Below are 12,070 nucleotides of genomic sequence, written 5' to 3'. Positions count from 1 at the left end.
CCGCTCCGCTCACTGAGGCCTCGCTCTTTACGGCCCCGCTCTGCTCACTGAGGCCTCGCTCTTTACAGCCCCGCTCTGCTCACTGAGGCCTCGCTCTTTACAGCCCTGCTCTGCTCACTGAGGCCTCGCTCTTTACAGCCCCGCTCTGCTCACTGAGGCCTCGCTCTTTACAGCCCCGCTCTGCTCACTGAGGCCTCGCTCTTTACAGCCCCGCTCTGCTCACTGAGGCCTCGCTCTTTACAGCCCCGCTCTGCTCACTGAGGCCTCGCTCTTTACAGCCCCGCTCTGCTCACTGAGGCCTCGCTCTTTACAGCCCCGCTCTGCTCACTGAGGCCTCGCTCTTTACAGCCCCGCTCTGCTCACTGAAGCCTCGCTCTTTACCGCCCCGCTCTGCTCACTGAGGCCTCGCTCTTTATGGCCCCGCTCTGCTCACTGAAGCCTCGTGCCAGCCCCTTGAAAGTGTTATCCAGTTAGTCCCACTTACCTGCCCTTTGCCGTGCAAGTTTTTCCCCTTCCTCTTGGAAAGTTATTATTGAAATTGCTTCCATCACTCTTTCAGACAGTGCATTCCAAATCATAATAACTCACTGTGCAAAAAATTGATATTTTAGTGATAATTGATTTCTGTGGTCTGAGTTTTAAATCTTTACTCTTGCTCATTTATTTGTAGAATACATGTGCGGTGGACATATCCCCAGTGACACTGCTGAGAGCTAAGCGCTTTGGTCTCTCCAAAAACAGTCATATAGCCATGGAGTTTGATGATACCAAAGTCAAAACTAGGTAACAGTTGAAATTTTGCACAATCTGATTACTGTGTGATGTTCTATTCTATTTCAAAACCAGGCTAAATGATAAGAGCACACCCCTCAGTTTGCACATTTTTGAAATATTTGTCCTGACATAGAACATATTAGTACATATCACTGCTGATAATAAATTAATAAATACAAAGAGAACAAGGAGGTCATATTTTATGGGAAGAAAAAGAGAATCGAATGTCATTGAGGAACATATTGCAAAAATTATTTTAAGCCTCTGATTTTTGTTTATTATGCTTGGAAATTTGATTTTAAAGTAAATAGGACTTGATTCTGTACTAATATGTTTGATAAAATAAGTTGTCCTCTTGTTTAAATTGAATATTACATTACTTGGTATATCTTGTTCCATGATATCTTGATGACATGAGCTGAATCATGAACATATGAAAAGGGAGCAGAAGTAGGTCATTCGGCCCCTCAAGCCTGTTCCGTCATTCAATAAGACCATGGCTGATCATCTTATGTTTCAAGTTCCACGTTCCCATCTACCTCCGATAACTTTTGATTCCCTTGCCTAATGTGAATCTATCTACCTCTGCCTTAAAAATATTCAGTGACCCCACCTCCACAAGCTTTTGAGGCAGATAGTTCCAAAGCACAACCCTTTGAGAGAAAAAAATTCCCCTCATCTCTGTCCTATAAGGGCGACCCCTAATTTTAAAACAGCGTCCCCTAGTTCTGGACTCACCCACAAGAGGAAACATCCTTTCCACGCCCACCTTGTCAAGACCATTCAGGATCATATATGCTTCAATCAAGTAACCCCTCACTCTTCTAAACTCCAGTGGAAACAAGCCCAGCCTATCCGACCTTTCCTCATAAGACAACCTGCTCATTCCAGGTATCAACCTAATAAACCTCCTCTAAAATGCCCCCAAAGCATTTACATCCTTCCTTTAAATAAGGAGACCCAAACTGCACACGGTATTCAAGATGTGGTGTCACCAATGTCCTGTATAACTGAAACATAATGTTCTTACATTTATGTTCAATTCCTCTTGTAATAAAGGATAGCATTCCATTAGCCTTCTTGATTTACACGCTGTACCTACATACTAACTTTTTGTGATGCCTGCACTAGAACGCCTAGATCCCTCTGCACCTCAGAATTCTGAAGCTATTCTCCTTTTAAGTAATACTCTGCTTTTTTATTCTTCCTGCCAAAGTGAACAACTTCAGATTTCCCCACATTATATTCCACCTGCCAGATATTTTCCCACTTACTCAACTTACCTATATTTGTATGCAAACGCCTTATGTCTTCTTCACAACATACTCTCCTGCCTATTTTTGTGTCGTCTGCAAATTTAGCTGCCATGCCTTTGCTCTCTTCATCTAAGTCATTGAAGTAAATTGTAAAAATTTGAGGTCCCAGCACAGACCCCCGCGGAACTTCACTCGTCACATCCGACCAATCAGACAAAGACCCATTTATGCATACTTTCTGTTTCCTGCCAGCTAATCTTCTATCCAGACTAATATGTTATCCACTACTCTGTGGGCTTTTATTTTCCACAATACCCTTTGATGTGGCACCTTTATCAAATGTTTTCCAAGTATCATAGGTCACAGGCTCCCCTTTAACCCCCACACATGCTACTCCTTCAAAGAACTCTAATAAATTGGTTAAGCATGATTTCCCTTTCATAAAACCATGCTGACTCTCCCTGATTTCCTTGTGCTTTTCTAAGTGCCCAGTTATAAGTGCTCTTTAATGATTGACTCTAACAACTTCCCCACGACAGATGTCAAGCTAACAGGCCAATAGTTTCCCATTTTCTGCCTCCCTCCCTTTTTGAATAGAAGGATTATATTTGCTGCTTTCCAGTCTGATGGAACCTTTCTAGAGTCTAGCGAATTTTGGAAAATTAGCACCAATACATCTACTACCTCATTAGCCACCTCTTTTAAGACCCTAGGGTGAAGTCCATCTGAACCCAGAGACTTGTCAGCCTGTATCCCCATCTGTTTGCTCAGTAATGCTTCCATAGTGATTGTAATTTTTCCAAGTTACTGTCTCCTCTCCACCTCCTGATTTATAACTATTACTGGAATGTATTTTTTACCCTCTATAGTGAAGACAGAAGCAAAATATTTGTTCATTTCTTCTGCCATTTCCTTATTATCTACTATTAACTCCCCATTCTCACTCTCTCAAGGACCTACTCTTTTCCTGTTTAAATATCCGTAGAAACTCTTACTATCTTTTTACATTTCTAGCTAGCTTCCTCTCATACTCTAATTTCTTTCTCCTGATTAACCTTTTAGCCATTCTGCAGTACTTTATATTCTGACCAATCATCTAACCTGCCGTTCATCTTTGCACAGTACGGTGTTTTTTCTTTAAGTTTGATGCTTTCCCAAGTTTTTTTAGTTAACCATGGATGGTGGGTCGTCCCTTTTAGATTTTTTTTTAGAATTGGAATATAGGGCTGCATCTTCTGGTCAGGGGATGTTGGGTGGTAGGGGGGGGTGCGGTGGGTGGGGGGGTGGTGGTGGGGTGGGTAGTGGGGCCCACTCGCAGGTGCGTAAAATGACGCGAGGTGACGTCAGGCGGGCGTCCCAATGTCACCCCGCGTCATTTAGATTTTCAGTTCGGCGGGCGCCCAGCCGAATCGACTGCGTGCCCACCTAACTGTCAAGGCCTATTAAGGCCATTAAAAAAGTAATTAAAATGAATAATGGACCTGCCCATCCAACCTTAGGGTTGGCAGGCTGGCAAAGAGCCCAGGCGGCCTTCATAAAAAACATGAAACCTCATCCATGGGCGGGATGAGGTTTCATGAGGGTATTAAAATTTTTATAAAATGTTTAAATAAAAGTAATTGACATGTCTCACCTCATGTGACAGTGTCACTTGAAGGGACATGTCAGGAAAAATTTTTCTACCCTTCAAAAAATTTTCATAGCTTCACCTGATCTCCCTGAGGTGGCACTTTGCCTCAGGGAGATCTGTGCGCTCTTTCATACACATGCACAAAAGAGCGCACTCCCGGCTCAGGGAATTCCCCTCTTCCCGTACAGGGAGCGCACAGTGCTTCCGAGCGGACATCACACTGGGCGGGCTTTAATTGGCCCGTTCATGTAAAATGGTGGCACGCCCCCATTTGGGGGCGCTGGCCGGGAACCCACCTGCCCGCGCCCGCTCCCTCACATTTCCCCCCCCCCCCCCCCCCACAACAGGGGGAAAATGCTGCCCCTACTTATTCTGGGTATTCTGAAATATCCCCTTAAATGTCCTCCACTGTTTGTCTATTGATCTATCCATTAGTCTAGTATCCCAGGCCACTTCAGCTAGCTCAGTTTTCATGTCCGCATAGTTGCCCTTGTTTAAGTTTAAAACACTAGTCTTAGACCCACTCTTCTCCCTTTCAAACTGAGTGTAAAATTCAATCATATTATTGTCACTGCTACCTAGGGGTGCCTTTAGTTTGATGTCATTAATTAATGCTGTCACATTACACAATACCAAATCTAATATAACCTGCTCTCTGGTTGATTCCAGAACATGCTGCAAGAAGCTATCTCAAAAGCATTCTCTGAACTCCTCATCCAGGCTATTACTGCCATTCTGATTTTTCCAGTTGTAGATTAAGGTCACCCATGACTATTGCCATCCCTTTATGACAAATGCCCAATATTTCTTCCTGTATACCTTGTCCTACATTGTGGTTACTGTTAGGGGGCCTGTGTACTACTCCCACTAATGACTTCTTTCCCCTACTATTCCTCATCTGATCCTGATCTCCTGTAACAAGGTCATCTCTATTACACAAATGCCATCTTTGATTAACAGTGCTACCCCTCCACCTTTACCTAGCTCCCTATTCTTCTTGAAGTTCATATACCCCTCAATATTCAGGACCCAATCCTTGTCATCTTGTAGCCAGGTCTCCGTAACGGCTGTCAGATCATATTTATTCACTTCAATGTGCGCTATCAATTCATTTACTTGTTATGAATGCTATGTGCATTCAGATACAGAGCCTTTAGTTTAGTCTTTTTGTTATCTTTGTGATATCTTGTTTTGATTCTTTGTGGTTTTTTTGGCTCTGTCCCTTCTTGCCATTCTCCAACCCTCATTTCTCGTTTTACTATTTTCCTCTCTTACTTATTCTCTACTCTTTGATATAGCACATCTTTCCACATTTAATCCCTTGCCCCCACTATTTAGTTTAAAACTCCCTCTACTCCCCTAGTTACGTGATTCGTAACAACACTGGTCTCAGCATGGTTCAGGTGTAGACCATCCCAAAGGTACAACCCCAACTTTCCCAATGATGGTGCCAGTGCCCCACAAACTGGAACCTACCTCCCACACTAGTCTTTGAGTCACGTATTCATCTATCCAATTTTATGTACCCTATGTCAATTTGCACACGGCTCAGATAATAATCGAGAGATTATAACTTCTGAGATTCTGCTTTTCAATTTAGCGCCTAGCTCCTCACACTGTGCAGAACCTCTTTCCTAGTTCCATCTATGTTATTGGTACTGATGTGGGCCACGTCAACTGGATCCTCCCCCTCTCAGGCCTGAGCAGATGTTCTGAACCCTGGCACTGGGCAGGCAACACATCCGTCTGGACTCTCGCTCTTTGCTACAGAGAATAGTGTCAATCCCCCTCACTATGCAGTGCCATACTACCACCATGTTCCTTTTTGCTCACCCCACTTGAATGGCTTCCTGTACCACAGCGCCATGGTCAGTTTGCTCATCCACCCTGCAGCCCCCACTCTCATCCAAACGAGTCGAGAGAACCTCAAACCAATAATTTGAAATAATTTGCCATGATTTGAAATATTTGACACCTTTGGCGTGGTTTGGCAGAAGAAAAATTACATTTTTTGTTATTTCTGCCTTTGCGTTAAGCATCATGCGGCAATGGCGAAAGGGAAAGCTAGCAGAGAGTATCTGTTCCCTTCATAGAATTCATTTGGTTTTCTTCCCATTGAAATTAACAGGATAAAGCTGATAGATTCTGATAAGGGTGTACAATCCCCCTGGACAGTTTTTCCTTTCTGACTATGCCCAGGTGATGCTTAAAGTCCATAAATAAGAGATTTACTTCATTTTATATGGCAGTGGCAGCCTGTATTTACTTGTTAATAATTCAATTTGATTTAAACCTTCTCACAGAGACAAGCAGTTTGAGGAGATACTATTTTATACTTGCTTTTAAATGAAAAGTTATTAAAAATTACACTGTAAATGTGTGATGAAACCAGTCATGAAAATAAGTTCTTGCATGGTATTATTACTATGTTCATGACAAGCTATTGGATTTTAACTGAAGGTTTTGACTTGCTTGCAGGCTAATAATTGAGTTTGAAATCCAAACAGAAGCAGAATCTGGTCTTGTATTTTATATGGCCAGAATTAACCATGCAGACTTTGCAACCATTCAAGTAAAAGATGGAATGGCTCATTTCAGCTATGATCTTGGAAGTGGAAATGCAAGCACAATTGTTCAAAAGAAGATAAATGATGGTGAATGGCATAAGGTAATAAATGCAAAATAATTTTCATTACTAATTTAATTAAATGGAGTTCTATTACAAGGTATATAACACCAATATATTAAAAATGCTTTGTGGCTGCACATGCCAAGGAACGGCACCTGTAGTTGATGCTATGAGCACAATGTTATGTGACATATCATCACATGACAGAGCACCTAGAGCAAATATAAGGAACAAACTTTTGGAATCAACCTTGAGAAGAAAATGGTTACGTAACCGCAGGCAGCTTGCCTGACTGACCAGGCCTCCCTTTCACTCTTCTCCCTCCTCCACTGAAATTACATTCAGAACTTGCCTCCTTCCCAGTGATGTCAAGTCACATATCAAGCCCCCTCTCAGTGAATGGAAAGCCTCCATTAGCACCTCAGACTCAGTTGAGACAATATTATTTGACTTCTCGCTGTATCCCTTCTCTCTCACTTTCCTAGGGGAAAATGGTTAATTCCGTTTCCTTCTGCCCATAATCAGTGTGGTTTATTTTGAAAAGGTAGATGTGTGTGTTTCTAAACTCCCATTTAATAAGTGATCGATTTAAAGGTCATCAGCAGCAGACTTTTCATGAGTTTAAACAAAGAGGATTATTTATTCACACACTCCCCAAATGTCTAACACTACATCAGTCACATATTATGCACTCAAGAGAGACACAATTAAACAAGATATTTTGACTGTACAAATATCAACAGAATAGTTAGCAGTTCATGTGACTTTGAGGGCCCGGTGAGGAAGCGAGCTTTTTCCCACTCTGGAATTAGTAGTTCAGGTAAATTCAGATGGCTTTGGTCAGATCTGAATTAACTGCAGGGTTCCTTCGAAGTGAAGACTGTTCAGCACGTCATGTAGACAGGCACTCTGTTGTATCCAGAGGTCCAATTTTTTTACTGGTGAACTTGAAACTTTTGAAACAGGCTAGGAGACTTTCAAAAAACTTTTAAGCCTCTTGGGTCTGGAAAAGCAAAGGTAGCAGAGCCTTTGTCTGCAGCTGTTGTTTTGTCGATACTATTCTGTGGACTGCCCAGGTCTCACTCAGTTTTGAGGTAAAAGATTTCAGAATCAAATAACTGGTTTCCAGTCACATGATTAATGGCCATTAATGTTCAATAGTAGGTAGAAGATGATCTTTCAGTATCAGAGAACGAGTTTCAATCACATGGTCAAAGGTCATTGAGATTCAATAGAAGGTAAATGGTGGTCTTTGGCACTTAACTTGTGGGTAAGTGGTCTCATTAGTTTTCCTTTGATACATCATCAGCCTGGAAACATAAAGTTTAGAAATCAATTTTCTCTGTGATTTGCAGTAAGCTTTGACAATAGCACATGTGAAATTTCGCAAAGGAGTGCTGTTTAAGCATGTCCATTCAGAGTTCATTTCAGAACTTTCTGACAGCCTGATAGTCTCTGTTTAAGTTGCAATGGTCACGTGACTCACTTGGCAGCCATCTTAGCACTTCATCAATGTCTATTTTAAAAATATATACAGTTTTAAAATGTGTTAATATCTTCATGCCTGTACTGGCATGGCATTCCCCTACCTCTTCCTCTCCCCTAGCCCTCATCTTTCTCTGTTCCCATCCTTCCCTAATATCTCTCTGCAATTGTCACTTCTTGTCCCTCCCTTCTTTCCCATATTTCCTTCTCCCTTCCCAACCCCCTTGCCTCCTCCTCATTCCTCTTCTCTGCCCTCTTCCTCCATTCTCTCCCCCTTTTCCTTCCTCGACTCTCCTCTCATATCCTCACTCTGTTCCCTCCCATCTCCTTTCGACTTTCCCTCTTTCACCTCCCCTTTGTTATTCTTCCCTTCACTCTGACCATACTGTTCTCTCTTTCGTCTCCCACTTTTCTCCCCTATCTATCTCCTGTCCCTTTGATTCAATGATTTTCTGACCTCTAACCCTGCTTGGCATGAAAAGTCCTCTTTGTTGTGGCTCCCTACGTGTAAAGCCACAGATGATGGCCTTAATCTACATATATCGATATTGATTGTCAACTTTTAATAATGAACTACTGATTGTTATTTGGTAAACTAGTTGTCATAACATCCAAATTGCATTCAAATTGCTAATCCTTCACTGTTGACTACACTGCTAGTTGGTTATCTTTGTACTATGAAGTCACTACCACAGGTTTGTTGCTCAACCAAAATCATGCTAAACATTTTGTTCTACTGTATCATGACCTTGATGTCAATTTTTACCTGAAAGTGAACTAAATCTGGAAATCACAGTTAGGCAACAAGAAAATCCCACTGCTCCAGCTGTGACTCCTACACTGACACCCATATGTGGTGATCACAGAATTGTTATGGTGCAAAAGGAGGCCATTCAGCCCATGGTGTCTGCACTGGCTCTCTGAGCACTTTAACTTAATGCCAATCTCCTGCCTTTTCCCTGTAACCCTGCCTATTGATTCTGTTTAAGTAATCATCCAAACCCCTCTTGAATGCCTCAATTGAACCTGCCTCCAACACACTTCTGGGCAGTGCACTCCAAACCCTAACTACTCGCTGTGTGAAAAAGTTTTTTCTCACCTCGCATTTGCTTCTTTTGCAAAACACTTTAAAACTGTGCCCTCTAGTTCTCAATCCATTTACGAGCGGGAACAGTTTCTCCCTATCTTCTCTGTCCAGACCCCTCATGATTTTGAAAACTTCTATCAAGTCTCCTCTTAGCTTTCACCTCTCCAAGGAAAATAGTCCCAACTTCTTCAATCTTTCCTCATAACTGAGGTGTCTCATCCCTGGAACCATTCTCATAAACCTTTTCTGCACTCTTTCCAATGTGTTCACATCCATGATAGTCTGAGTGCCATTAACTGTGCACAGATGCATATTTGAACACATATACAAATGCAAGTATATGTATGCCTCAGTTTTGCTCTGAGATTCAAAGAAAGCAATGGCATCTCATGCTTGTGTGTGTCCAATCTAATAAGATTAGTATTAATGAAGCCAGTATTAGTTAATGAATCTTGGTCATAGCAGGAACATTAAAATATAATTGGAGCCTGATGCATCTATATCAGGAATTCATTGTTCGCTTGTCATCCAATATAAAAGACTCCTATCACTCATGTCATTCCATGGTCCTAATCTTTGTACAAACTGTAGCCACATTGATTTAATAGAAATACCTGCAAAAAATGAAGATTTTATACTTTTATTTCCAAAATTAAAAAACAACTTTATACTTTATGTTGCAAGTAAAATGGAATTTTAATTTATGTTCAACTTTTTATTTCAAAACAAGTTGAAAGCCAATGAAAAACCAATGCTGCATTTTTTACTGCAGGATCTGTGAAACATCTATATCTCCACAGAAAATGTCAATCCCACACTGTCAGAAAAAACTCTGCTTGCTGACATATCTCTCATTACCATTCTTGGCTCATAGGAACAAGAGATTTTTTTATTTATTCATGGGTTGCAGACATTGCTGGCAAGTCCTGTATATATTGCATATCCCTAACTGCCTGTGAGAAGGTGATGATGAATAGATTTCTTGAACCCATGCAGTCTGTCTAGTGAAGGGTACCATACCGCTGTTAGGTAGCAAGTTCTAGGATTTTCACCCAGTGGGAATGAAGGAACAGACAAGATGGTGTGTGACTTGGAGGTAACCTTGCAGGTAGGAATGTTCCATTGTGCCTGCTGCTCTTGTCCTTATAGGCAGTCGAATTCATGGGTTTGGGAGGTGCTATTGAAGAAACATTAGCAAGTTGCTGCAGTGCACCTTGTAGACGGTTCACACTGCAGCCACACTGCGCAGGTGGTGGAGGGAGTGAATGTTTAATGTAATGAAAGGGGTCCCAGCCAATCAGTCTGCTTTGGCCTGGTGTCAATCTTTTTGAATGTTGTTGGAGCTGCACTCATCCAGGCAAGTAGAAAATATTTGATCATGCTCCTGACTTGTGCCTTTTTAGGTGGTAGAATAGCTTTGGGTAGTTAGGAGATGAGTTGCTCTCTGCAGAATATCCAGACACTGAGATGTTTATTGTCAGGCAGCTGTGTGACACAAATGATGCTTACCATTTGTTAGCCTAAGCTTGAATGTCATCATGCACGCAGGCATGGGCTGCTTCAGTATCTGAGGAGTCGCGAATGGTGCTGAGCATTGTACAGTCATCATTGAATATCCCCATTTCTGACTTTATGATGAAAAGAAGATCATTGATGAAGCAGCTGAAGATGGTTGGGCCAAGGACACTATCCTGAGTGACTTCTGCAGTGATGTCCTGAGGCTGAGGTGATTGATCTCCTACAACCACACCATCTTGCTTTCAGCTACGTATGATTCCAACCAGTGGAGAGTTTTCTCCCTGATTCCAAATGACTTTAATTTTATCAGGGCTTCTTTACAACAGACTGAGTGAAATGTTGACTTGATATCAAGGGCACCCACTCTTACTTCAACTCTTGAATTCCACTCTTTTGTCTATGTAGGTGTCAAGGCTGTAATGTGGTCTGGAGCCAGGTGGTCCTGTGGAACCTAAACTGAGAATCAGTGAGCAGGTTATTGGAGACTAAAAGCTATTGTTGACAACACCTTCCATCACATTACTGATGATTGAGAGTAGACTGATGGGGCAGTCATTTGTCCACTTTTTGGTTATAGGACTATTCTGGGCCATTTTCCACTTTGTCAGGTGGATGACATTGACCCTGTGACCCTTGACTCCCTTGTAGCTCAATGATCTATCTAGCTCAGGTTTGAATAGATGCAATGACCCAACCTTCACTGCTGTCTGGAAAAGTAAATTCTAAAGTCTAATGACCCATTGAGGGAAGAACTTACTCCTCATCTCCATCTTAAATGGAAGATCCCTTATTTTTAAACTGTGTCCCCTCAGTTAAGATTTCCCCATGAGGGAAAACAACTTTTCAGCATCTAACCTGTCAAGCCCCCTCAAATACCTAAATGTTTCAATAAGTGGGGAGGCGATGGCATATTGTCATTGGACTAGTAACCCAGTGGGGACTCGGGTTTGAATCTCGCCATGGCAGATGGTGGAATTTGAATTCAATAAAAATCTGGAATTGAAAGTCTAATGATGACCATGAAACCATTGTCGATTGTTGTAAAAACCCATCTGGTTCACTAATGCCCTTTAGGGAAGGAAATCTGTTGTCTATACCTGGCCTGGCCTACACATGGCCCACAGTAATGTGGTTGACTCTTACATGCCTTCTGAAATAGCCTAGCAAGCCACTCAGTTGTAACAAACTGCTACAAAGTCACAAAAAAGAATGAAAAGACGGACCACCCAGCATCGACCTAGGCACCGGAAACGACAACGGCAATCTCAGCCCTGTTGACAGGACAGGCCCAGCAGAGGTGGCAGCACAGTACTATTCAATCGAGAGGGATTGTATGCAGTCAAACATGGGCAAGGAACTCTCCTGCTGATTACCACGTACCGCCCACCCTCAGCTGATGAATCAGTGCTCCTTCATGTTGAACACCATCTGGAGGAAGCACTGAGGGTGGCAAGGGTGCAGAATGTATTCTGGGTGGGGGACTTCAATGTCCATCACCAAGAGTGGCTCGGTAGCACCACTACTGTCCAAGCTGGCCAAGTCCTAAATGACATAGCAGCTAGACTGGGTCTGTGGCAGGTGGTGAGAGAATCAACAAGGGGGAAAAACATACTTGACCTCATCCTTATTGTGCTTGCCACAGATGCATCTGTCCATGATAGTATCGGTAAGAGTGACTACTGCACAATCAG

General features: G+C 42.3%; 1 protein-coding gene across 2 annotated transcripts in view; it reads left to right on the top strand.

The window, feature by feature from the left end:
• The window catches only part of lama2 (laminin, alpha 2), a 588,604-nt gene that overhangs the window by 546,728 nt on the left and 29,806 nt on the right, over nt 1-12,070 (top strand). For both annotated transcript variants that reach the window (XM_041187590.1, XM_041187589.1), the window contains 2 exons: nt 671-783; nt 6,139-6,328. In XM_041187590.1, the coding sequence (XP_041043524.1) occupies nt 671-783; nt 6,139-6,328 (303 nt within the window). The remainder of the gene's footprint in view (nt 1-670; nt 784-6,138; nt 6,329-12,070) is intronic.

The sequence above is a fragment of the Carcharodon carcharias genome, chromosome 5, assembly GCF_017639515.1.
Source record: "Carcharodon carcharias isolate sCarCar2 chromosome 5, sCarCar2.pri, whole genome shotgun sequence".
Taxonomy (NCBI): domain Eukaryota; kingdom Metazoa; phylum Chordata; class Chondrichthyes; order Lamniformes; family Lamnidae; genus Carcharodon; species Carcharodon carcharias.
Note: the sequence above shows the minus strand (reverse complement) of the source record. Positions and strands in the feature narration are given on the sequence as shown.